This window comes from Pseudopipra pipra, chromosome 8 (genome assembly GCF_036250125.1).
Source record: "Pseudopipra pipra isolate bDixPip1 chromosome 8, bDixPip1.hap1, whole genome shotgun sequence".
Lineage (NCBI taxonomy): Eukaryota > Metazoa > Chordata > Aves > Passeriformes > Pipridae > Pseudopipra > Pseudopipra pipra.
Window position 1 is genome coordinate 22,731,613 of NC_087556.1, and position 24,824 is coordinate 22,756,436.

The following is a 24,824-nucleotide window of genomic DNA, read 5'->3' on the forward strand; positions in this document are numbered from 1 at the left end:
GACCTTAAGACTGTAAATTACAGGCTTGCTTTTTTTAGTTAATTACGTACTTGGAAAGTATTCTTGTCCATAGTACCCTTGTCCCTAGAAGTCCTCGGACAGCACTTTGGAAACCACTGATCTGGGCTAGTACAAGTGGGAAAAAAACATGGCACTGCAGGAGGAGGGACCACAAGGTGGCAATCTCTCTCTGCACTTCTACTGGCAAAATGAAGCTCTGGCAAAAAAAAAATAAATAAACTCGGACAGTAACTGTAAAGCTGCAGAGGTGGTTGGTCGCATCTTGTATCTACCAGAATCACAGTAACATTCATTTCATTGCTGGTTTTTCTCTTCTGAATGCTTTTCCCTTTAGGAGGAAACTCTGTCTTGAAGAGGTGGCACTGAAGGCTACTCTGTGCTGGCTTTTCCATCCTTTACCCCAAAATAGGCAGCAGATATTGCTTGCTAGATTGCTAACTACTGGTGCGGCTTGTGTGCCTGTGGGCAGAGCTACTGTATGCCTGGAGAGAAAGTTTCCTCCTGCACTGGAGGAGGCACTCTCTGGTTCAGGATATTGCTAACCTCATGTTATACTGATGTACAATATAATGTTTGCATCAGCACCCTGCTTCATGTGCTGACGTGCCTCAATCACCTGGATGTTGGGGCTAGGCAGTGACCTGCAATGTTGAGCATGGTATATGGTCTTGAGAGACTGCAAAGCCGCAGTGACAACAGATCCACTCTGAAAAAGATGTGGCCAGAGGGTGTAAAAATGCAAAAGAGAAATAATGCTCAGTTAGGGGTAGAACCACTCTGGTCCTGCAGTATCAAACACCATCTGTTGCTATGAGCTCCATCTCGATCAGGACATAGTTGTGTTCTTGCCAGATGTTAGCTTACATGTGCTACATGTAAAAGTAAACTGGTGCGAAAGCTGTGGTCTGATGTGCTTTCAGTAGGATTTGCCCTGCATAAGTGATGACGTGCTAGCCAGCCTCTCGCTGAGAGGATGCACTCCAGAAGTTGCAGGTGTGTGGTTGGAGCGTGTTCAATGAGTTGAGATAGGAAATATCTTCCAAAGCTCCAAATAAGACAAAACAAACTAAGCTTTAGCACATGCTCAATTTTTTGAGTCTTTGGCAAAGCATGACGTGAATTGCAAGGTTCTCACTGAGGCCTGTCCTGTCTGTATCCTGCCTGGTGAGTCCTTCAGCAAGCACAGCATAGCTGTCCTTCTTTTCTTATGTTGAACCCTACTTCTTTTACCTGTTCTTCCTTAAGTCTTCAATTAGGAATGACAACCTTATTCTCACTCACCAGCACTGCTCAGGTTCTGCTGTACGTATATCTGCCACCACTGAGCTCCCTCTGCAGCTTGTGTGTCACAGCCTGCAACATCCACAACCCCTCCAGAGGTGGCTTCTCTAGTCACTGCTGTCCTCTTCCAGCTCTGGCTGTGCAGGTCCAGACAGGACCTGGGGAAAGAAGGAAGCATGGACGTGAGGAATTTACTAAAGTCTCCTTACATCACCTTGACTTTAAGGCCTGAAGTCAGAATCCAAGAGGCTGTGGGTTGCAATTTGCTTCCTTCCTGGTTGATGGGAGCCCAGGGGCTCTGCTCTCTGCTGGTCCTTTAGAAAAGAGCCAGGAGCCACTGGAGACTGCTAGTGGGGATAGAAATGTTAGCAATCCAAATCATGATGGGAAACAGAAGGAGTAACAACAACAAAAAAATATTTTTTCTTTTTTTTTCCCTTAGAAAACAGGAAGAAATCTAGCTAGGACAAGGCTGGCTTCTCCTGGAACAAATGTGCAATGTGATTGTCACTAATGCTCTGTATCCAGCTTAGAGAAGATACTTTCCCTAAGTAAGTGAAATAAGCACTGTGATGTGGGATATATGATAACTTCTGAGGCAGAAGGAATAAGACCCCAGGCAAGGGAGCTTCAAACAGTGTCTTTCTTTTTTCTCTCTTTCTCTTTTTTTTCCCATCTCTGAGTCTGTGGTGTTCAGTTAACCCCTTTTCTCTATCCTGGCCGTGGTTGCTGCAGCTTTGGAAAGCTTTACCCAGCCTTCTGGATGATGATGTGTTAAGCACTTGGTTTGTGATAACCAATTTTCTCCTGAAATGATACCAAAAGTCTGCTGTTTTGATTGAAACTGTTTTCCAAGCGTTTTGGTTAGTAACAAAAGACAGTCCATTCCAAGAGAGTCTAGCTTGAGGAAGCCATGAAATTTAATTCATTTTTGCAACTTAAATATATAATCAGTGACATATGGTAATAGTAAATACAGGGGGAAATGTCATTGTTTCAGTCAAATTTCTGCATTTGGTCAAAAGCTAATAGTTGTAACATCAAACTGTAGTTTCCATTGAACAGGAAATAGAGCATCATTTTTTCAAAGAAAATAGACATGCAATTGCATGCCTATTACATTGCTTATATAGCTTTATTTTTAGCTTTCTCCATGTTGCTGTTACTAAAGGACTAACAGAAGGAAAACTGTCGAAGGAGAAGGCAACACCCAGTTGCCTGTGGTAGAAAGGACAAACATGTCTGTGCTATGAATATATGAACTTTCCATGCAGTTTTCTTCTGGGCAATAGGCTACTGTGCCTGGGCTAAGGACTCTGTGCCTCCCCCCTCACTTCTGCAGACATGTCAGCTCTTAAGCAGCGCTGAGGTGAGGCTGTGTTGTTGTAAGGGTTGTGGAATTTATGCAGAAAGAGGAATGCTTTTTCTGGATTTATTTTAGAGCTTCTGCTGGGCAATGGAATCAGAGTATTGTTTTAAAGTCTATCCAGCATCAGCCTGTCTCCTCCTCCCTCCATGAGTACAGCTCAGTGATGTACTGCTGGGCTTTTCCCCTCATTCAGTAGTTCTCACTTCTGACCCTCTTCATCTCCTGGGTTCCTTCTGGGCATTCACTGTGTTTACACCACTGGCATTTCACTTTGTTTCTACTTCACCTACTTGTCTGGTTTTCAGGTATGACCCATGGTTTTCAGTGGTTCCTCCTCTTGCTCTCTAGCTCTGAGTTTCATGTGTTGCTTCTGATTTCTCTAATGCAAGCCAACAGTTTGCAGCTTTGGCATAGCTGATTTCTCCTGTCTTTGTAGCAGGGCCATGTTCAGTTGTCTGAATAGAGTTGGTGACAGAGTTGCCATATTCAAATACATACAGAGGACAGAGGTTTACAGTTTTCTTATTGACTGAAATATTCCAATTCTTTTCTGTCTCTCTCACCCCAGCAGCATCTCTGATTTGAGATAACTTTGGCTGCTATTTCTTCCCCTGAGCTCCATCTCCTCGTTGATTTCTGCACACAGTTCCTTCCTCTTTTTCAGAATTGACTCGTTTGCTCCTCCAGTCTTGCACTTCATCCATCTTCCTATTTCCCCTCTCTGATCTATTTCTCATGTCTGGTTCCTTCATTTTTGCTGCTGGAATGTGAAGCATCCCCCCAGAAAAATAGAAGGTCTCGGTCAATTTTTACCATCCCCCCTCTATTACATCTTCCTTCACGTCTAGCATCTCCTCCCAGATGGTGGGATAGATGCTTGCTTGCATTCATTCTTCTATTCATTGCTCTTTCTTTTTCACATGATGATGTGAAATGGGGATAATTCTACACATTTCTCTGCTCTTCAGGGCTGGGCTCAGTTTGAGGAAAATATTTCTGAGGCTATTGTGGTCTTCAGAGCATTGCAGAGCCCTGGTCTTACTGTTGTGTTTTCTCTTGGTATCTCTTTGACTGTGACAAATTGCTGCCACATTTGCTGCTTCTCAAGATATGAAAGACAAAAGTGAATTCAAACCTGGCCATTAGTGAGTACAGAGAAGTTTAGGAGCCAAAGAGCATTCTCTGTCCAAGGGTGGTGTTGTACACTGAGGTGTTTTTTTGTTTTTTTAGTGCTTACTGAAAAGGCACTGGGCAAAGGGGACTTCTGTCTGCTGAGATGGCACCTGGTTTGACCACCACCAGAGCTGTTTCCAAAGCTTTATGGAAATAGTGCATCTCAGTTTTCCAAGTACCTTAAAAATCCTGTTGGGAGATGAACATTTTGGGAGCTCACAAGTTCTCTCCACAGACAAATCTGCAGGACCGGGGTACCCTGGGCTTGTCAGAGTATTTTTGAGACCATGCATCAAATTAGGCAGATAAAGGAAAACAATAAGGCAGATTAAGGAAAACAGCAAATGCTGTTTAGTCTAGCACAGTACATGGTATCTAACTTCTCTCAGAACTGGAAATTAAGTTACAAAAAGTAAAAAAAAAAAAAAAAATTCATTGGTCAGTAGCTGCCTAAAACTCTGTTTCATCCTCCCAGTTTCTCATGTGTCATCCTATGGTGTTCCAGCTAGGGAGAGTCCACACTCACAATCTTTATGGGGCCATTGCCTTCTTTCTGTCCCTGTCCTTTTTCAGTTTTTACGGGTTTCTTAATTATGCTGCTAGTGAGTACAGGATTGACTCTCAAAGGAGCGTGTTCTGTTTTCCTATGGCTAGATTTGGAAATGCCAGTTTGTGTTCCTTTCATGCTGGCAAAAATGCAAAGACAACATTGCCAACTGTGCTTTTCCTGACCAGGCAGTTGGTTTTGATCGATGCCTTGCCTTTTGCACGTATGGAGGGAGGAAGCTCTCTCAGTAGGCTTCCTTTCCTCCTGCTGTGGCTGAGCTCCCTAGCTAGCCAGTCCTTCTAGCTCAGACAGATGTATTTGCTTGTTACAGAACTTCCCAGGTCACCTACATTAAAGAGCAATGTGTGGATACTGTATTAAATCAAGCAACTGTCCTCTGCCTGTTTGATCAGGTTAGACATGATACATAAACACGCCAGAAAATGGTTTCAACAGAAGAGTTCAGACTGTGTGACACCCACCTTGAGGCACCGGCAATTTTAGGAGGTTGCATTCCAGACATTAAGGCTCTTGTGGTGAAAATGATGGACACTGCACTGCAGAAAGAGCGAAAAGTTCAGTAGAAAGAATCTGTCATGCTCTGATGACCACAGCTTTACCACATTCACTGGTCTTATTCTTTTCCTCAGAAATTGTCATGGCGTAGTACAGGGAAGGAGCTTAAGAGTCTGGGAAAAAAGTGTGTTTTTGTAAAGTATGGATAACGCTCTTAATTTTCACTTGCTGAATTTTCTCCTTGCTGGCTTCTTTTAGAGCATCCATAACTCAGATTTACTTGACAGCACTGCAGAAACAGACATGGTTGATATCTTGGGAATCAAAGACATGATGATTTTTTTTTTTTTAAGGGCTGTCTAGCCTGTTTTATCATTCCCAGCCTAATGGAGGTTTGTTTGGTACAGCACATCCTCTGATGATAATAACTTTCATCATTTATAAGTAAAGTTTATTTTTTAGCGAACTAAAAATGTTCCTCCTAAGGAGATTTCCCCCATTTTCTTTTGGGCCAGTTTGTACAGCCTGAGATCTCAGTTTAGATTTCCAATGTGCTTTTTCTTCTTGCTTTCTTTTTTTTCCCCCTCCATCCAAAGAGGTTTCCTCTGCTGAAACCCTTCAACAACTGCTCAGATCATTTACAAGAAGCACTTTCACAGGCTGTTGCTCTACAAAAGTGAGGAAAAAAAATCAAAGTGACCACCTATAATAATGAAGTTAAATGCAGATATAAGTGTTTGTGAACTGTGACTGACTGAAAGGGTGCCAAACATTTTGCAAATATACACAAAAAGACAAGCCCCTGCTCTAATCAGCTTATAAATTAAAAGCAAAGTACATTGGCAAGAGCAGAAGAGATGATATGACATGCTTTAAATAGTTTATAGGGAGCTGGAGGATTGTTGTTTATTTGGTGATGTTGGGAAAATATTTAATGTTAAACTCTTTATAGAAATTTCTCTCCTCCCCCAATTTTCTTTTCCAATGAAACCAGCAAGTTTAGAGTAGACGGAAAACTGAGAAACCGATTTCGAAATTGACAAAACCACGAGTAAATCTTTAGAGATACTTTTAATGTGAGTCAGGCTTTCTAAAGTAATTATGGTAATATAAGAAAGGACCAGCGCTTCGCTGCCTCTGCGGACAGAGGGCCAGGGTCGCAGCTGGTGTAAATTGAGATACCTCCTATCCGGTATGCGTGGCTGGGGAAGAGGTGGCCGTGGCCCTCCTTTGCAAGTTCACGGGCCATCCCCGAGCTAAGCCGGGCGGGGACAGCGGCTCCTGGGGCTCGCAGCGCTCGGGGCCCGGGGCTCCCCGCACCTCCACTGCTGCCCCAGTGCTCGCAGATAACCAAAGATTTCTTAGCGTTTAAAGGGTTTCTATAGCAAACCTACAATTTATTAAAAAAAATAAACCGACAAGCAAAAAGCCTAAATCACTTTATTTTTAGATTTAACTTGCCGTTGCTCGATCCAGATGCAAAGTGAGGTGCAATTGCTTTTCCGAGGGCACAGGATCGGGATAGGCTCCCAGTGTTGGTTTGGACAGCAGGGACAGGTAAGCGAATATTTACTTTAGCGTCGTCTTCCCAGAATCCAGAAGGTGACCCCGGCAGCCGAGAGGTTTTTTTTGCCTCTATCCCTGCTGTTTTATGTTGTTGGTGATATCTCCACAGATAAGTGACTTCGTTGCATCCGGAGTTTGCGTTTAAAACAGAGATTAATTGTGGGGAATGTTTCAGAATAAACAAATTTCTCTTCCAAAGTAGTTTGTTTGTAAGGAAAAAAAAATATATGAAGGAGGTTAAACTGGATAACTTGTTTGGGTTTTTGTTTTTTTTTTCCCCTGTCTTTTACTACAGAACGCACTGGAGTTTTGTTTAAAAATAGGGCCATTCTCGGCGGGAGGCATGATACAGAATTTCGGCCTGCAACCACAACAAATACCCCTGAAGCCTTGCTCACATCTTCTAAACATATAGAAAATATATTAAAAAATAACGAGATGATTCAAAAACTTACATCCCTCTTTAGGAGATGACCGAAAAAAATGAGCAGCTTCTGAAGCGGAGGCTTTATGTCCTGGGTCGTTTTTAAGTGCTATTGCAAACCCCAGCTGAAGTGTTTGCAGCCGAACACAAATTTTCAGGCTTAAATTGCCTTCTTCCTGTCCCGGGATGCCAGGGCTTTCCACAGCTAAAATCGCACAGCTCTTTTCCCGGAATCCTCTTACTTCTTCCAGCGCTCAGAGCTCCGCTGCCCCGGGCACCCTTTTGTTGCTCTGGGTCAGCCTGCGCTGCACTCGCAGCCTCTTCCCAGGCGCGGTTTAACCCCTGCTCCAGCCTCTACCTTAGCGGGATGGTTTCACGACAAATCCTAGTTTGTGCATTCCCTGCTCACCCCTAGCAGAGCCAGAGGTATGTTTCATCCTCCCCCACGCATTACTACTCAGTGCATAGTGGCCCCGTGCCCCTGCAGCCCCTGCCTGAGTGACCCGGGACTGCTCCCCTTGTCTTGAAGCGTTTCGTGGGACAGAGAGACAAAGGGAGTGGAGATTTCCACGGGAGACAGCGCTGCCCGCGGACTTCCCAGGGACCCAGGCCCGAGTGCCTCCCCTTTGTGCGGAGCTCCGCCGAGCGCCGGGACATGCAGCAGTTGGAGACACCGGTCCGCTCCTTCCGCCGCCCGGGCCCTGGCTGGGGTGATGGGGGCATGCAGGTGGCTCCACGCGGACACCAGGAGAAGCTGGAAGGGGTTCCCAGGGGCGGGGACAGCGGGCTGCCCGTGCCCTGGGAATGAATACCCCTCGTCCGGGCTGCCCGGGGCTGTCGGCCCGCAGCGCTCGCCGCTCGTACCCGACCCCGGCCAGGCCCCCCGAGGGCGGTCGGCGGGTCCCCGACGCTCGGCTCACTCTTGCGGGCGCGACCTGTGCCTCGATCCCGGAGCACCGCTACTGCTCGCGGCCCCGGCACCTCCTGACCCCTGCGCGAGGGGTGTCCACAGGTGGGTGTCGGCTCCCCCGCCGCGCAGGGCCCCTCACCAGCAGATGGTGCTGCTGGAGCCCCATCCCCGGGGCTCCGGGGCCCCGACGGACCGCACCGGGCCTGGCTCAGCCGAACTGCCGTCAGCCCTCCGCCGCCCGGCCAGGCAGAGGCACCGGGACCCTGCGTGCCGCATGGCCTGGGCAACGCGGGAACCTGGGCGGGCCACGGCGGCGGAGGGCTCAGGTAAGGGCGCGTTACGTGTCCCGGAGCTCACCAGCTGCTTGCGTGCGGGAGCTCGGGGCTTGCCCGGGAAGCGGCTAGCGGTGGAGAGAATGCCCGATTCGGACGGAAATTCCCTGAGGCTCGGGGGATTCTCGGCAGCCGCCACTGATCCCTGGCCCGGTGCCACGACCTTGTGCCCAGCGCTGAGAACCGCGGCCGCCTGCAGCGAGCTGAGTCCGTGCCGACCTGCCCCAGGCCGTCCTGGAGGCAGCGACCACGGACTGGCCCCAGCACGGGGGCCGTCGTTGGTGCCATCGAGCCATGCTGTCCTTTGCATCCCCGACGCGGGCGTTTCCACACCAGGCGCTGCTGCTGCCGCCGCCCGTCTCCTTTCCCTGCTGCGGGTCGGACACTGCTGGGCCCGGAGGCCGACGGGAAAGGGCAACCAGCGGCTCGATTCCCCGTGCCTGGTTCTCTGCAGTGCCCGACCGGCCTTCGTGGGAAGACCGGCCGAGACGCTGGGTTCGGGCAGGGCGCACCGACCGTGCCGCGCCGGGGCTCCGGACTGCGGGCGGCCCCAGCCCCGCTGCGCCCGCCGGGTCCCGCGGAGCCGCCAGCGCTCAATCCCGAGGGCCTCGCCCAGCACCGCGGATCCCAGCGCGGCTCGGAGCGAACTCTTCCCTCGGGTCGTGTTTAGGATTCTTTTCGGGATGATTACCCTCCCTTTCCTCAACCAGGGCCGTCCCCTGCCTTACCGCCTCTGCCGTTCCTGCAGCCGGAGACCAGCTAGAGCTGTGCTGGCGGCCCCCGTCCTGAGCTCCCCGGTGTCTCGGTGTCCCGACTTCGTCCCGGTTTTGCGTGGTGCGGGAGCTCCCGCCGCCGAAAGCGACCCCCGGAGCCGGCGCAAAGCGAAAGCTCGGTGTTGGCGGGGCTGCAGCAGGGCGGCAGACCCCGAGCCGAGGGGGTTAAACCAGGAGCCTCCCCTTACCTTCAAAAAGTTAAAAACGTCTGGAGCCTGCATCTCTTAAAGGGGCGGTGCTGGCTGCAAGGAGTCTTGGCACCGGCTGCGAGAAAGGCTGGTCAGGGGCGTGAGTTCCCCTCCACCAACACCAAAACATTGCAAAAAAAGGCAGAGCGCCCCACACTTTAGATAAGGACAATTAGCCACCAGCGAGCCCCTGCAGACAGCGAGTTAATTAGGGGTTTCCTGCTCTCAGGCATGCCCTGTCCCAGCTCCTGCCCCCCAGGGCTCTTAGCCCTGATGGCACCTGGGCTGGCCCTCATGGCCGCCTTCTCGCTGCCCTCCCAGGCTGGGGACAGGAGAGCACTGCCGGTGGAGAAACCTTCAGGTGTGAAAGGAAGAACTCTCATTCTCCTTGATGTCAACACCAAGAGCCCTGTCAGGATAATCAGTGAGAATTTCCTCTCCCTGCAGCTGGACCCCTCCATCATTCATGATGGCTGGCTCGATTTCTTAAGGTAAGGCAGGAGCCCCCCGGCGCCCTCCCCACGCCGCCCGCGGGGCGCCCTGGCGGCCCCGCCGCCCAGCCCTGCCGGGCTCCGCGCTGCTGGCGCTTGTTGTGACGGAGGGAGCGAGGCCATGGTTTCCATTAAGATGCACATGTTTGCAATGGAGAAAGCATTTCGGAGACTTATCAGTTATGACTGCAAAAATGTCGTGCTCCCCTGGCTCCGGCAACCGCTCCTCTGCAAAAAGCACAACACGGGGCCGAGGCAGCACAGGGGAAAAGAAGTCAAAACCAAACAAAAAACAGCAGCAGGAACGGGGCCGCCTGCCGAACCCAGCCGAGCCTTCCCCGGGTCCTGACGGGCGGAGAGCCGGTGTCGGCTAGGTTTTCTGAGCCCTCCGCTCCCCGGAATTCCAGCCCCGCGCGGGGGGCTGAGCCGGGCTGCAGCTGCGCTTGGCTCCACCGCTGGTGCGGAGCGGCCGCGGCCTGGAGGCGCTGGGACAGCCAGAAAGCCCTTTCCCTGCTGGGTAAGTCGAGGAGGGAGAGCGGGTGTCTTCCGCACGCCCGCCTCGAGGGTCCTTTCGGCTGCCGGGGAAGGAGCGGGGCGAGGATGCGGGAAGGCGCGAGCGAAGCGGAGCCGGGACGGTTCCCGCTTTTCTCTCCTCCCCGCTCCTCTCCCCTCCTCGGCGATTCGGCCCGCGGCACGGTCCCGCGTGGCACTGAGCGCCTCTGCCTCCGGGACGCCGCTGCACTTGTCCGGGGGGCGCCGGCAGGGCGGGAGTAAGCCGGGCCCGCCGGCCTCCGGGCCACCACCGGCGGGTGGGGCGGCTCCTCTCTCCGGGGCCGCGCTGCTCGGCCGGCGCGGAGCCCCGCAGCCGGTGGTACCGCGTCGCACCGCCCCGGGCGGGTCCTCGAGCCCCGTGGTCGGTGGTCGTTGACGGTACTGGGGAAGCGAGGGCCCATCCCGGCCCTCGGCGCACTCAGTTCTCTCTCTCCTCTCCCCAGTTCCCGGCGGCTGGTGACCCTGGCGCGGGGCCTGGCCCCCGCCTTCCTGCGCTTCGCGGGCAAGAGGACGGACTTTCTCCAGTTCCACAACGTGAAAAACCCGGCCAAGAGCCGCGGCGGGCCCGGCCCCGACTACTACCTCAAGAACTACGAGGACGGTGAGCCCCGGGGCCGGAACGGGGGGCGGGCGCGGCAGCGGGGGGCTGCGGGAGCCGGGCGGTCCTGCTCCGCCTGCCCTGCTCTCTCCTCGCCCGGCGGGGCTGTGTCTCGTCCGGGCACGCTGCGCCGGATACCGGGCAGGGCAAAACTCCCGTACCCTTTCTTTCCCGAGCGAGGGGAACCGGGGAGCTCGGCGGAGCTCGGCAGCCCATTGCCGGTGGATCCGGCGGGTGCCAGCCTCCGGGAACAAAAGACCGGCACGGGGGAGCGGGACTTTTCATATCCCCCCCGCCCTAGAGGAGACTTTTCCGCGGCTCCTGGCTGGGACCGGGCATCGCAGCCCCAGTTTGCCTGTGCACGCCCCGTCCCGCGCTCCTCCCGCGGCTCTCGGGAGCCTTTGCCTTTCCCCACGGACCTCGCGTTTGCTCGCGTTTCTGTGCCCGCCGCAGCCTCTGGGCTCCCCGCCGGGCTTGGTGGCGATCGGTCCCCACGAGCTGGTGCCCAGCTGGGGCTGGTCCCGCTACGGACCTCTCTGCCATCCATGGTCTTTCGAAAGTCACCTCCTGGCCTCGGCTCTCCGCTGCTCCCCTCCCCTCCTCGCCGTCTGCCCTCTTCCCCACCCGTTCGCAGTACACAAAAGGCTTTCACCTTTCACGGCCCTTAATTCACACAAAGAAAATGCATAGAAAAGTTAGGGCCACGTCTCCGTCCTAAGGTCCTAAGACATTTCTTTTAAGAAGCAGAATACCATGTCCACATGCAAGAATCCATTGATTTTTCTCTCTTGCTTTCTTAAAAAAAAACAAAACCAAAAAGCAACAAACCAAAACCAAAGAATACCAAACTTTTTTTCTTACTCAACGACTTACAAAAATTAGCTGAAGATATTTCCATAAGTAATTTTGAAGGCCAATTAATGCCAGACAGATCCCACTGGGCAGGTCTGTAGAATAGAGGAAATTTTGCAGAGATCTAGTCAGCAGTGCAGTGCTGAATGGAAAAAACAGATGCATTTGCCAGTTTTCTGATGGCTCTTGCTCCTGCTGTTTCCCCACATAACATCTGAGATGAATGTCTCTCTATTCCCACACGCAGGCAGGTGGGTGAGTTTTTGTGCTCCATCTTTCACTTGGTCTCCTAGCTGAAGAAATCTCGATGTTTTTCCTTGTTTTTCTTTTGGTTGAAGGGTTTGTTGTAAGCTCTGCCTGCTGAGGTGCACTTGAGGAGCCTGCCACAGCCACCTTGAACAGAAGAAATTAAGTGTCATGAATAAAATTGTGGATAGGACTCACACAAAACATTTGTAAGAATAAATTTTCCCACCTTCAAGATTTCAACAACTTGCAGGAAAGAACTGACACTTATTAAATGTCTTCACAACAGCTTTCATGTTAAGGGAGAACTGAAGTATTTTGCCTTTTTTCAGTTTTCCTCATGGCAATAAAATTGAAATGTAGCAGCCTTCAAAATGAAGCTTTTCATAGAAGTTGTAACCACAGGTCTTAACTTTTCATCACTTAAATATGGAACAGGACCATTGTGCATGTGGGTGAAGGAAGGAGGGGACACATGTGGTGTGTATCAAGCATCGATGTAAATCAGAAAGGTGTGGTAAAAGGGATTTCCTGCCTGGAAGCAAAGCTTTTGTATTTGTTCTTAAGAACTGTGTGCAAACTCTAGGGCTAGAGTTGCTAGTAGCTCACATCCTTTTGTGCTGGGGCTTCAGTAAGTGCTTCACTAGAGAGATCCAGTTCTCCAAAATGAAATCCTGATGCCACCACAGCTCTTTGCCCTGCTGTACTGCATCTGAGCAGCCATCTTCTCCATTTGGAGCACTGGTCTCGTTTTTGTTCCCTCCTCTGTGGCTCACCCAGGACCTGCTTGGGATCAGGGCATACGCTTTGCTCTTGCTGCAAAGAACTTACAGCCTCAAAAAATATGGCAAGCAGCACCTGGGCATGGGGGAAGCCAACAAGCATCCTGCTAGGTACACTTCCCTCTCCCCAAGTTGTCTGAGGTGATTGGGGGTATTTTCCATGTCTGTGGGCTTTTATATGTCCAGTACCTATTTTCTGAAATTTCTTATGGCGGCATGGGAGTGAGGAAGAAGTTGGGGGGCTTCATTAGTTAAAAAAGTCAGAAAATATTTAAAAGAGAAAGAAGTGAATTTCCAAGTCTTATGCATGACCCTAGTGATTTTTAGTGACATGACAAGTGATAGTTTGTTTGCTTTATGCTTTGAATGTCTTTTCATCTATTCTCCCCATGGGTGCACACAGACTCTAGGTCTGTGACCCCAGTGCCTGGGCTTTCTTTGCAGCTTCCATAGGTGTTCCCACGTGGCCTGTGCACAAGTGGGGAGAGAAGGGCACATCTAATCTTCCTCTAAGCTGCAGCAACTGATTGGCCATAGGACTGAGAGGTAAAGGGCACATGCACAAGACTGCTCAGAGAACTGCAGTTGCGAATAAGTAACTGTGAGTGGTGTTCACACCACAGGCAGTTGCATCCTGCTGTGTGCTCACAGGCCACACTAGTGTGGCCATCAGGCATTCAGACGGGCAGCAGCAACAGGACTGCTTTGCATCATCCTTCATGGATCCTGTGACCATGCTTGCTGGAGTTCAAATGAATCTCTGTGCAGGGATCTTCATCCTGTAAATCCCTCTCTGCCACCCTGTTGCTCTTCAGACCAGCTACTCCTCAGTGCTGCCTTTGATGGTATTTTCTGTCTCTGTGGTGCTCTGTCTTCCTGACTATCAGATCTCCACAGAGATTCACTTTACTCTTCACCCCTTTGGTTAAAATTGTATTTGTTTCCCTTTCAAAGAGTTACAACCATGCATACCTCCACCTTCTGAAAATTGCTTTTACCTAGGCCTGCCTTTGGGTTCGCCAACCCATCTTTTTCTACTTCTTTCTTCCATGGAGAGCATGGGTACTCTCTGAGGGTTATAGAAATTGCTTTTGGTTTGTATCTGAACTGTACCTCATTTTCCTGAGAAAAGGTGCTTCCTTTAGGTTTCAGAGTAATTTTTTTTTTTTTTTCCTGTAAGCACAGATCTGGAAATATCGTGTATTACCAGGTGTGTACCTCTTTCTTTTGGAAGTCTGAGTAGCCTCACCTGAGTCTAGACCAATCATGTTTGGTCAGTAAAGGTAACAAAGTAGTGCATGCTCTATGGTGGCTGCCTGTGATGCCCAGGAAGAAGGTGCATGTGGCAACTTGTTTTGGCACTGAACATAAAACTGGCACAGCAATTTCATCACCTGGTGGCAGATTTGTTCGTACCTGTCAGAACAACTTGTAAAAGTGGTTGCCTGTGATAAATGGTCTTGATGAGCCATAGGGTGCGCAGTCCCTGTTGATAGTAGCATGGCTATATGTACCTTTTGAACTTTGCTAAGTATTAGAAAGTCATCTAACCTGTTATATTAATACCCCATCTATACTGTATACCAGGTAGCTGCCATCCCATCCAGCCCCTACTTTGGATGGTCTTTTCTGGAGTCCACCCTATTTGGATACAGCATCGGCCAGCCTGAGGTCTGATAGAAACAGAAATCCTGTTTAATGTACGTCAAGCTCAGTGGTACCAGGAGGTGGGGCTGTGCCGGAGACTTTGTAACACATGATGATCAAGAGGTGTAACATTTTTAGCATGAGAGACTTTTCTCTTCTTTAAATGTGCCCTGCTGAGTTTGTTTTTCTTCACCAGCTGTTCTCAGTGTTGTGCTTTGTTATCTGGAGATGTGTTTCTGTCCTGCCATAGGTACATGTCTGATTCCAGGGCAGGTACCAGGATGTAAGATCCCATGCTGCTTTTGCTGTTGGATTGCCTAACAAGCAAGCTGTTTGGCCTGCTCTTTCAACTGCCTCCCATGTGCCGAGGACCAGTTGGGTCTGAGGAATGGAACAATAAGAAACATTGGTCTCCAGGAAAACAGGCTTGAGCAGCTCCTCTTTGGAGCAAAGGCACAGGCAGTTGCCAGTACAAAACCTCTTCTGAAGCTGCGTTTGTTAAAACTTGGCTTGCATGCTGCCCTGGAGGTTGGTGTTGAAGTGCTGTGTGTAGTGTGGAATCCTGGTGTTGTTTCAGGAAGGGGCACTGCAGGTGCTGCCTCAGTGCATGAACCCAAAGCCCATTTTGGGAGCTCCCTGCTGGTGCTACAGCATGAGTTTGGTGGGCTAATGGGGGGCATCCTTATCTGCAGTGAGGTCCTCAACTGCCTCTCATCTCAAATTCACACAGACCAGCTTTGGACAACCTGTGGTGGCATAAACATTGCTTACTGCTTCCCGCTGTGCATATGTGCAGTGAAGGAAAACTCCAGGGAAAAAGAAAAGTTACTCGTAGCTGGAACTCTTCAAGATGCATTGGCCCAAGTGCATGGCTTCTCCCTCCTGCCCTCAGGCTTTGTGTAGCCAGTGGGATTGTGTGGCTGAGAAGAGACCAAAGGACGCTTTGTGTGGCCTTGTGTGGGCCACGACAGGGGAAGGGGAGCACATCTGCATGCTGTAGGTAGTGCATCAGAAAATTTTCTGAGCTGAAGTGCATATGGACACCACATTTCAAAAATACTCTTTTAATTGCTGTTAAGTTACTTCCTTCTATTTTATCTCCCTTTTTTTTTTCTTTGATAGGATACCAGGCATCTGGAAAAATGGCCAATTACAACCAAAAAATTGAAAAAGACATTTTTCTTAAGCCTTCCATACTAGTCAGGAGATTTTCCCATATAGTATGGGAATTTTCACATTATGCTGTGTAATACTGGCATAGGTTTTCTGTGTGTCCTTTCAGTGTTGGATCCATTCCTTCAGGCACCTTCAGGTAACTGATACTGCATCTAAACCTCAAAATTTGTGCAGCAATGGAAACATCTTTTCACCCTTGCTCAGTCTGTATTGCACAGGCATCTCCTAGGATGCCATGCTGTTAGAATATGTGCAAGGGTCTTAGTTATTGATTGGAAAGGAAGATAATAAACTGTTAAATGGCCTGGGGATTCCTTTATATGTTTGTGTGTGGTTGCACAGAGGCTGGAGCTGACCTCAGCTAGGGCTCCTGCTCCCATTCTTCTGCTCCTTCTGGCATAATCCTGCCCTCTTCTATACCTGGAGCATGAGTTTATATGGTGATTCAGTTCAGAGACCTCAGCTGGCCAAAACCTGATGGTGGAGAGGTGACTGCACTTCAGCTTGTTCAGCTGCTGAACTGATGAATGCTACATGACCATGAGGGTGTAGAGGACAGTGCTGCATTGAAAGGAAAGCCTGCACTGAAAGATGGGACTGCAGCAGCCTCAGTCTCAGTCAGAATAAATCCTACAAATCTATGTCCTGAAGGTGGTGAAGCTCACCTCTTGATTCTCTGCCATCAAAATGGTTGGCCCCCATGCTTTCTGTATTCTCTACACAGTGTCCTTCTGCTGCTTCCCTTGTGTTGGCTCTGGCACATTTCTAATCCTCTGCTAAGAGAGCAGAAAACTAATTCAGGTTTAAAAAATGGCAACTGTTTTACTGCAAATTTAGTGAACAGGATCATAAGGGTCATCAGGGGGTTTGAGGATACCTGAGCCAGAATGAGGGAGGGTTATTGCCAAGTGACTGGGACTGTCCCTTTGGCTCTGCCAGCTCATAAACTGTACAGCAGATGTTTCTGAATGGAGAACCATCCTATTGTCCTGGTAAAAATGAACAAACAAGTTTTCCTTTATTCAAGGAATCATTTTCTGTTTCTGGTCACCCAGAGCCCCTTTTTTGTCTGCTTTGTGTCCCTTGACAGTTTAGACATCTGTCCTTTCAGAGCTTGAAGAAAAAACAGTTGGTTTTTTTGCCCTCTGAGTATTTCAAACACAGTCCCTTAGGGAGGGATATAGAATTTCAGACATCACAAGCACTCAATTCCCAAGACGTGTAGATCCTCTGATGTCCTTTGGACTTCTGGAATTTGCCAGACTCGGGGCTGCTCTGTGTCTTGGCCTCAGCTCTGAGGGAGCCTCCTGTTCTCTAGCTCAAAGGGACCACAGCTCCAGCGAAGGAGCTGCAACCTGCTCTGCCTGTGAAAGGAGTCCCAGTGCTCAGTTATTTCCTCAGAAATTTAAAAAAAAAAAAAAGCCTCTAGAAATCATGTTACACAAGGCAAGGGAGATGCTGCCTGTGCAGGAGATATTTCCAAAGATTGCCTATTTATCTCCATTTTTTTCTTTTTAATTTTCAAACTATTTCAAACCATGAATGAAAGTTGCTTTAATAACTGCAGGAAATGTGCAATCAAACAATTAATTCCTGATTTCTTAGCTGTTTGCTGGTGTATGCATGAGATAAAAGATTTCTATGGTTACATATTTGATTGTTTATAATAAGCATCCTTAATTCTCTAAAAAAATTACATGTTTTTGTTAGTTTCACGCTTCTTTCTATGCTGCATCTTTGTATGACTTAAAAGTGATTAATGTGAAGTTATATGCACAGGGGAAAGACATGACTTTTGGTATACAACTATATGTTCTAAATTAGCAGTTGCCATTCAGGGAAAATGTTTTGAATTTATTATGGATTGGTCTCTGAATACATTTAGGGAAGTAACAAGTGAATCTAATATTAGGAATATTAGAAAAGAATTGGAAAAATTCACCGAGAGTATTCTTATGCTATAAGTAAACTAGGTGCTGACATACAAATCAATGTAAAGAATATATATGTGTTGAATAGTGATGGAACTAATCAAAGTCAGAGGTTTCATTCAAAGAGATTTTTCAGCTCAGAAAAAATGAACAAGATTATGATAAATGCTGTGAACTCAGTGTCATGCAGAGAAGACAATTTGGGAATGATTATTTACTTGTTTTCATGACAGAAGAAACAGGGAACATCCAGTGGAATTATTGCACATAAAAAGAACAAATATTATTTTTTTTTTTTTTAATAGTGGTAAATAACTTGTGGAACTCATTGTCAGGGAATTTTTTCCAGCTTAAAAAAAAAAAAGACACTGATGTGTCACAAATTTATCCATTAAAGACAGACAGGATGAGAATGCAGTTTCTGTCTTGAGAAATCTCTTGTCCTTCTAAATAAAAGTTGACTTCCCAATTTCACAGGCACTGGGCATTTTGTAATAATTTCAGCAGACAAACTGTTTTTTAAAAGAATTTCAAAATGTGTTGGTTTTAAAAGTAGGTATTTTACAAGTTTCACAGTGTGCAATTCATAAGAATTTTGCCTAGTCACTCATTAAACATCTATTTAACTAATATAATTTCCTAATATTCGATTTTTTTTTTAAGTAAAAGCATTCAGTTTTTGTTAGCATAAAATCGTTTTGTTTGGTTTTTTTTTCCCTTTTAAATTCCCTTTTCAAGACTGGAAATCTGAAGGAAACAATCCCTTTAGGAAGATGGGCAAACTCAGCTTGTTCTCGTGCCATGGCAGTGGTGACTGTGGCTTTGCTGCAGCGGTGATGGCTCCAGGCAGTGCTCACTTTAACACACCCACAGAAAGCTTAGTTATTTCTTCCCTTCACCCTTCCACCACACATCCCTTTGACCATAACCAAATCCCTCCACCCTGTCCACAGAAAGCTGGGGCTGTGCCCTTCTTCTCCCATCTTGCAGGTGATCAGCTGCAATAGTCTGTGTTTGCTCCATAATGCCTGGAACAGAATCGCCTACGGGCAGAGGGTGGCATGAGCCGTGGGACGGTTACTTGCACACAGGCCATGCTGATGCTGTGTAAATTCTCAGCTACAGAATCTCACTCTGCGCATAAGGGAAACACCCCCAACCCCGGCTGGGAGCTGTTCTGTCCTGTGTGCCATCCTGGGGGTATCAGAGCTTGGGACCTCTCTGTCCTGGTACTGGTATGGTGGGAAATGATTAATGCAAGCCCTTGCTGCAGGTGACTCGCAGAAAGGGACTGGTAGAACTCAACTAGTTCTGGGGTGCCCAGGAAAGGGCATCGCTGTGCTTGTGCCACTCCTGAGGGTGTTTTCTAACTTGTTCTTCAACATTCCCGTTGGTAGTTTCGGTGACCTCCATAGGCTGCATGCGCGGAAGCGCTGGAGATATCCTGAAGGGGAACAGCGATATGTGCGGGCACTCGGACACGGACCAGCCTTCGCAAAGCAGCATCCTCCGGCTCCGCAGCCTGGCGAGCGGAGAACTCCTGTGGGAGCCCCACACATCAGCCGCTCCCGGCGGGGTGGGGCAGGCGGGGCGGAGGTCCCAAGGCTGTCCCAAGGCGGGCGCTCCCCCGCGCCCCGCCGCCGGGATTCTCGCTCCGTGCGCTGATGGCTCCCGGGAGTCGCAGCTCACCTGACCGCCACACGGGTGTGCTCCCTCCATACCGCACGGCGCCGCCGGGCCCGCACCGCGCCGCGGGACCCGCGCCCCGCCGCCCCGCAGCGCCCCGCCGCCGGGGTCCGGCCCGCCGTGGGGCAAGCTGAGCTGGCCAGGGTACTGACCCGGCCCGGCCCCGCCGGCGGCACGGCTCCCGGTCCACCGTCTTCGGGAAACATTTGGCATCCTCTGGGGCTCTCACATCTGGAGTTCTTCTTTCGCACTCCTGGCAGGAGCTGCTCGGTTCCGTGTTTTGCCGGGCAGTTTATTACTTTTTTTCTCTCTCTCTCTTTTTTTTTTTCTTCATTTTCCATCGAGTCTCAGGGAGGCAGTGAGTGCCGTCCTGCTCACTCGGGGCTGCCCTGCCCAGAGCCTCCGGGGTACCCTCCTCCTTCTTGGGCTCCTTGCATCTGTCTATTTTCTGTTTCATCCCTTAAGATGTGGGGACTGTGGGCTCCTTGCTGTCTGTGTCCCTCGGGTTGCTCTTGCTGACATTTCCCCTAAGCCTTCAGAAGCTGTGATCTGCCACCCGTTTTCTCTCAGTGCTTCTGGTTCAGCAGAGGGGTGCAGAGGCTTTGCCTCCTTCCCTGCACTGACTACAGCCTGGTGGGCTGTGAGGGACCAGGTACTGAGTGCTTTGGCAAGCTGCATATCCAAGACATCTGCCCACTGTTTAAACTGGAGCTACAATGACTATGGGTTCCACCTCCATTTTTAGGTCTTGGGCAAGTTTCTTGGCTCCTTTAATCTGAGAAGACAAGACCTTGTGTGTCTTAGCTCCGCTTCCTGAATGTTTGCAGTGACAACTCTCTGAGAACCCCATGAAGATAACTGTCAGAGAGTGCTCCCACCTCTCTGCCCTGCATGCCTTCTGCCAGACTCTCCCAGGGATTTGCCTAAATGTGACGACCTCCTTATGCTAATCCTCATCACAGCAGTGTTATCACAACACTGCTCCTGCTCTTCATTCCTGGGCCTGCCCTTTGTCCCCAGGCCCTGCTGGCAGTGCACACAGAGCCATCCCTGTGGTCCCCAAAGATGGAGGTCACACAGGACCCATTGATGTGGCTTCCTGCACTCCCCAAGGTCCTGGCCCCTGAACCTAGTCCTGGGCAATGGTTCCTCCACATAGGTCCACATTGGCCCTGGTTTGGGTTTTAGAAGTCCTCCATTCCTTTTAGCAAACAAAACTCCCTTATAGCAGTTTGAAGAGAATTGGAGACAGCATATTGACCATCTAGTTTCAAACCTCTCTGCCTCTCATTGTTCTCCTCCTTCAGGGCCTCCTTGATGTGTTTTGCTCCATTTTGTCTTGGGGTGGGGGGGTGTACAGCTGTTGCCTTCAGTTCTGCAGAAAGGGAAATCCATCACCTAGGAAGGTGAATGGCTATTGTTGGGTCCAGGTGACACTGGTACTGTAGTAATAGCCTTTCTGGTGTGGGAGAGAGGTAAGGTGGTGTTTCTCAATCTTCAGTTCTCCAAATATTTCACACAACAGCAGTTCAGGATTTTATCATTCATTAGTTGGGTAGAGGCCCACATCTTACACAGTGCCTAAAGCACACGGTCAAGGGGTGTGTGCTCATTATCTGCAGAGGAACATTATTCCTTCCTCTTGATCCATCTCATCTCCCCACCCAGATGCTTCTGTGCTGGACGTAGAAACACTTTTTGTGATTATATTTTCATGATAGCTGGATGCTGCCCTGTATCCAGTCCTGAGTATGCTAGCTGTGGGTGGAGAGAGAACTCATGTCCCTAACTACAGACCATGGGTACTTTAATGACATTGCTGTTCTGAGCAGTATGCTTTAGACAGACTTTAGAGAAGCTGTGCTAATCCCAAACTATGCAGGAAAAAGAACATAGCCTGGGCAAGACAAGTGTAGCGACTCTAGGAGGACGCTCAGAGACAGGAATATAATGTGGCTTCCAGTCCTTCACTTCAGGTTTGGAAGCAGTTCCCTGGCAGCCCAAGATAGAGCGGAGCTTTGAACCTAAATTTGCTGAACCTGAGATTGGACACTTCAAAAGACAGGGGTATGACTATTGAAAGCAACTTTGGTGTTCCTTGATGCACATAACAATAGTGGTGCTGGAGCGTTTGTGTGGAGCAAGATGTGAGTCTCTTCTGACAACAAGCTCCCTCAGCAGCTTCTAGCTAGATGGGAATTGAACCAAGCTGGAATGTGTATGTGGAGCAAGACATGACTCTCTTTTGGCATAAACTCCTTCAGAAACTTTTGGCTAGATGGGAATCAAACCAAGCAAAGAGCAACCTCATGATGCAAAGGGTGACCTCATGCAGTGTGGTGGAAGAACTCCAACTTCCACCCTTCCTTATCAGAGCTGGCCGCCTAAGGTTTTCTAAGAACGAGACACAGCATCTGGTGCCTGTGGATCTGAACATGTTGCAGAGTTTATTAAACTCATAAGGGACCTCGCAAGGACTAATTTTCACCACTCCCCTCCTGCTTAGACTGTTTACATCTTACTTGATTCTTGTTCTGCCCTGCTACTCCATCATTCCATTTCCCCAGCAGGTGAGTAGGTCTAGGAGAGGGAATATCATATTCTTATATCACTTATCATATTCTTATATGACTTACAAGATGCTCATATGAAAAGAAAACAATTATTAAATAATCTTCCTTCCTCCTGAGCTGAGTATCAGGAGTTAGAAGGGTACAGACACTTGTTCATAGAGTTAGAAGACATGCTGACCTGTGATAGCTGCAGTAAAGATAAACAAGCCTTCTTCATCACCTCCTCGACAGGCAAGGTTAAATGGAAGCAAGGGATTACCAGAATGAGATTTAGTCTTTTCTCATTATTTAGTGTCAAACACACCAGTAACAGGGTTGTAATATAAATGTTGTGAGACTTCTGCACTTTCCTGAAAGGGAGGGGTCATCACTGTAAGAGAGGAACAGCTAGGTAGCTGAAGGATGAAAGGGCCAGTAGGTTATGTGAGCATATGACTTGAGCTTTCTGAGGTAAAAGGAGACTTGAGCAGGGGATGGTCATTCGATAGGTGGATCCAAGAGGTTTGGACCCTTTTTTCGGGTTGCTCTTGCTGAGTGATGGTTGTGTGACTGACGTGTTGGCTGGTGCTGATCCAAGTGTCTGGTGAAAATGAAAATGAAAGCTGAGGTTTGGCCATCTCCCTTTTTTCTTTCCCTTTTGCTGTAGACATTGTTCGCAGCGACATTGCCCTGGATAAGCAGAAAGGCTGTAAGATCGCCCAGCATCCTGACATAATGTTGGAGCTACAGAGGGAAAAGGCAGCTCAGATGCACTTGGTTTTGTTAAAGGAGCAGTTTTCAAACACATACAGCAACCTCACACTAACAGGTAAGGCTGCAAGACCAGCTCTGGAGCTAGAAGCTGGGCCTAGTTCTTGATAACTCACAGGTGTGTTAAAACCCTCTGGTTCTTCACCTCTGTATGAATCAGCATCTCTCTGGCTGCTTCTGTTTCCTACCAAGATTGCTAGGTATTGGGAGGGAAAGGACCTGCAGGAACTGAAGGTGGACTCATAAGGCCTCCGCAGCTGGCACCTATGCAGACACTCCAGATTTGGTGCCCCCGAACAGAACATTTTCTACAGTCTGACCTAAGCAGAATACCACAGCATTGAAGTGCTGAAGAAATCTCCCTGCTAACTGTTCACGTTGATGGGTCTGCAGCAATTACTAAATTTGGAGTCCTTTAAGCTGCAGCTGATTTTTTTTTCTTTCCAGAGCATGCACTTTGTGTGAACCCAGTAAATATTAAAGAGCAAATATAAAGGGATAATGGCCTAGACAGAGATGAGAGGATACTCTTTTTCTGGCAACTGTTTGTATTATCCAGAGAACAGACTCTCAAAGGATGGAGGAGACTGCCACATTTTGGATACACATTTAATGGTGCTTGTAAAGGACTGATGTCTTCAGGCAGTGAGTGGGCAGCAGGATGGGATCCCAGCAGCCAGCAGGGTCCTTTCATAGCTGTTCTCCTTATCACTACAGCTGGATGAGCCACAGATGATGGGAAGGAGGAAGAGACTAATAAATCAAATGAGATCCCCTTCTCCTCTTGACAGGTCTCTTTCCTGCAAAAGGCAGGCAGGCATCTGATTTTTATAAGAGGGAGGGCCCTGAGCTCTGTCTGGGGAGGAGATGGTGGCTCTTGTGTGCTGCTGGGCTGGGAGAGACAAACGGGTCCTGCACAACCTCCCCTCTCTCTGCTGCCTCCCCTAATTCAATGTCCAGCCCCTGCCTTGAAGCCAGGATGGGTTTGTGTCTTCTCCAGTGTATCAGTGAGCTCTGGCACTCCTGGGGACATCAGCTGTGCTGGACCTCTTGGGGACCCCACAGAGGTGGGATGGGGATCTCAGCGCTGTCAAAGGGCTCAGCCCAGGGGGTCACTAGGCATTGGAGTGTGGCTGAATTGCATCATTCCTGAAGGCCCAGCATTTAAATGGGATCCTCAGAGCCGTTTCTCATTCTCTGTAATGTAATCCACTTGGCTGTTTATTCCCAGTACAACTGCTGGAATCAACATTGTCAGCTTTTCCTCTGACAACTTGCTTACTTTCCACTAAACAAACTTCCCTAGAGAAGTGAAGCTGCTCTCCCCTATCCTCCTTCCCTCACTGCTTCAAAAGCTCTCTGGCATTGCTCACATTTTTTACAGAACCTGCAGAGCAGAGGTGCTACCTGGTTATCAGCTTAGCTCTTAGCCTTTCCAAGTATGTTTACAGGATAGTTCAGAAGGTTTTAACTCTAAATCTCCAGAGGAGAGAGAACAATTTCACCAGAATATTACCCAAAGAACTATTTTAATGTCCTTTAACTCCCTTTGAATGTGAGCAGAGCAACTTCATAATTGTTATGAAGTTTAATCTTTTATTTCATAGACATAGTCTGAGAACATAGACTCTAGACAGCTAAGCATAATATTTAACTGGAACTCTACGAACTTGTGTAAATATTTCCCTTCTCTGTGATGGATCTGGTGTTTGGGGTGGGCAGAGGGGGTTGTACATCTGTAAGAAGGTCATTTCTTACCTTCAAAAATCAATCAGCCAGAGTTTGCTTGAGGACTTCTTTTTGTTCTGCACAGTGGGTTTGTACAGTGCTATATAGGGAGTCCCCAGGTCATGAGGAAAGGTGTTGGAGCAAGAATGCAGACGTAGTTTAGGGAGGGACAGTGAAGAACTGAGTTTGCAGGGATGGAGTATCCGGCGAATCCTTGAGAAGAGGATTTCCTCCTGGGGATCTCCGTCTAGGAGTCACTTCTGACCCTCAGTGTCCAACTTAGACTGGAGGAATATTGAACCCCACACCACTGTGTGAGAGGGGTCCTACTACTGCTAGTTCTTGCAGCACTTTAACTGTACCAAAGAAATGTAAATTGAGTATCTTGCCCAAACTCATGTGAGAATAAAGATGCTTTATGATGGGATAGGTACTCTCAGAGAGCTTGAGAGGCATTTTTATTCCCATGTTACTACCACTACCACTGTAGTGATTTGAACAAAAAGTCCCATTCTCTACCTCCTCCTCCTCCCACATAACATAGTTATATGAACAACTTGAAAGACTATAGATCAGGCCTCCCACTCTGCCTACAAGTGTGGGCAAGAGATATTGCCGTCAAGCTTACATGCAGTGTCCTCATGGCTTTAGGAATGAAAGCTCTTAAAGTGAAGGGAGTAGGATTCTGCAGTCCCTGTGGCATCAGTGTAAG

At 48.8% G+C, this 24,824-nt stretch overlaps 1 protein-coding gene across 3 annotated transcripts in view; it reads left to right on the forward strand.

Moving 5' to 3' along the window:
- Positions 1-8,926: 8,926 nt before the first annotated feature.
- The window catches only part of HPSE2 (heparanase 2 (inactive)), a 110,623-nt gene continuing 94,725 nt past the window's right edge, over positions 8,927-24,824 (forward strand). Inside the window, exons 1-3 of one of the 3 annotated variants that reach the window (XM_064663030.1) lie at positions 8,927-9,591; positions 10,587-10,744; positions 22,281-22,442. In XM_064663030.1, the coding sequence (XP_064519100.1) occupies positions 9,332-9,591; positions 10,587-10,744; positions 22,281-22,442 (580 nt within the window). In that variant the 5' untranslated portion in view covers positions 8,927-9,331. The remainder of the gene's footprint in view (positions 9,592-10,586; positions 10,745-22,280; positions 22,443-24,824) is intronic. The other 2 variants (XM_064663031.1, XM_064663032.1) reach the window with 2 other exon arrangements.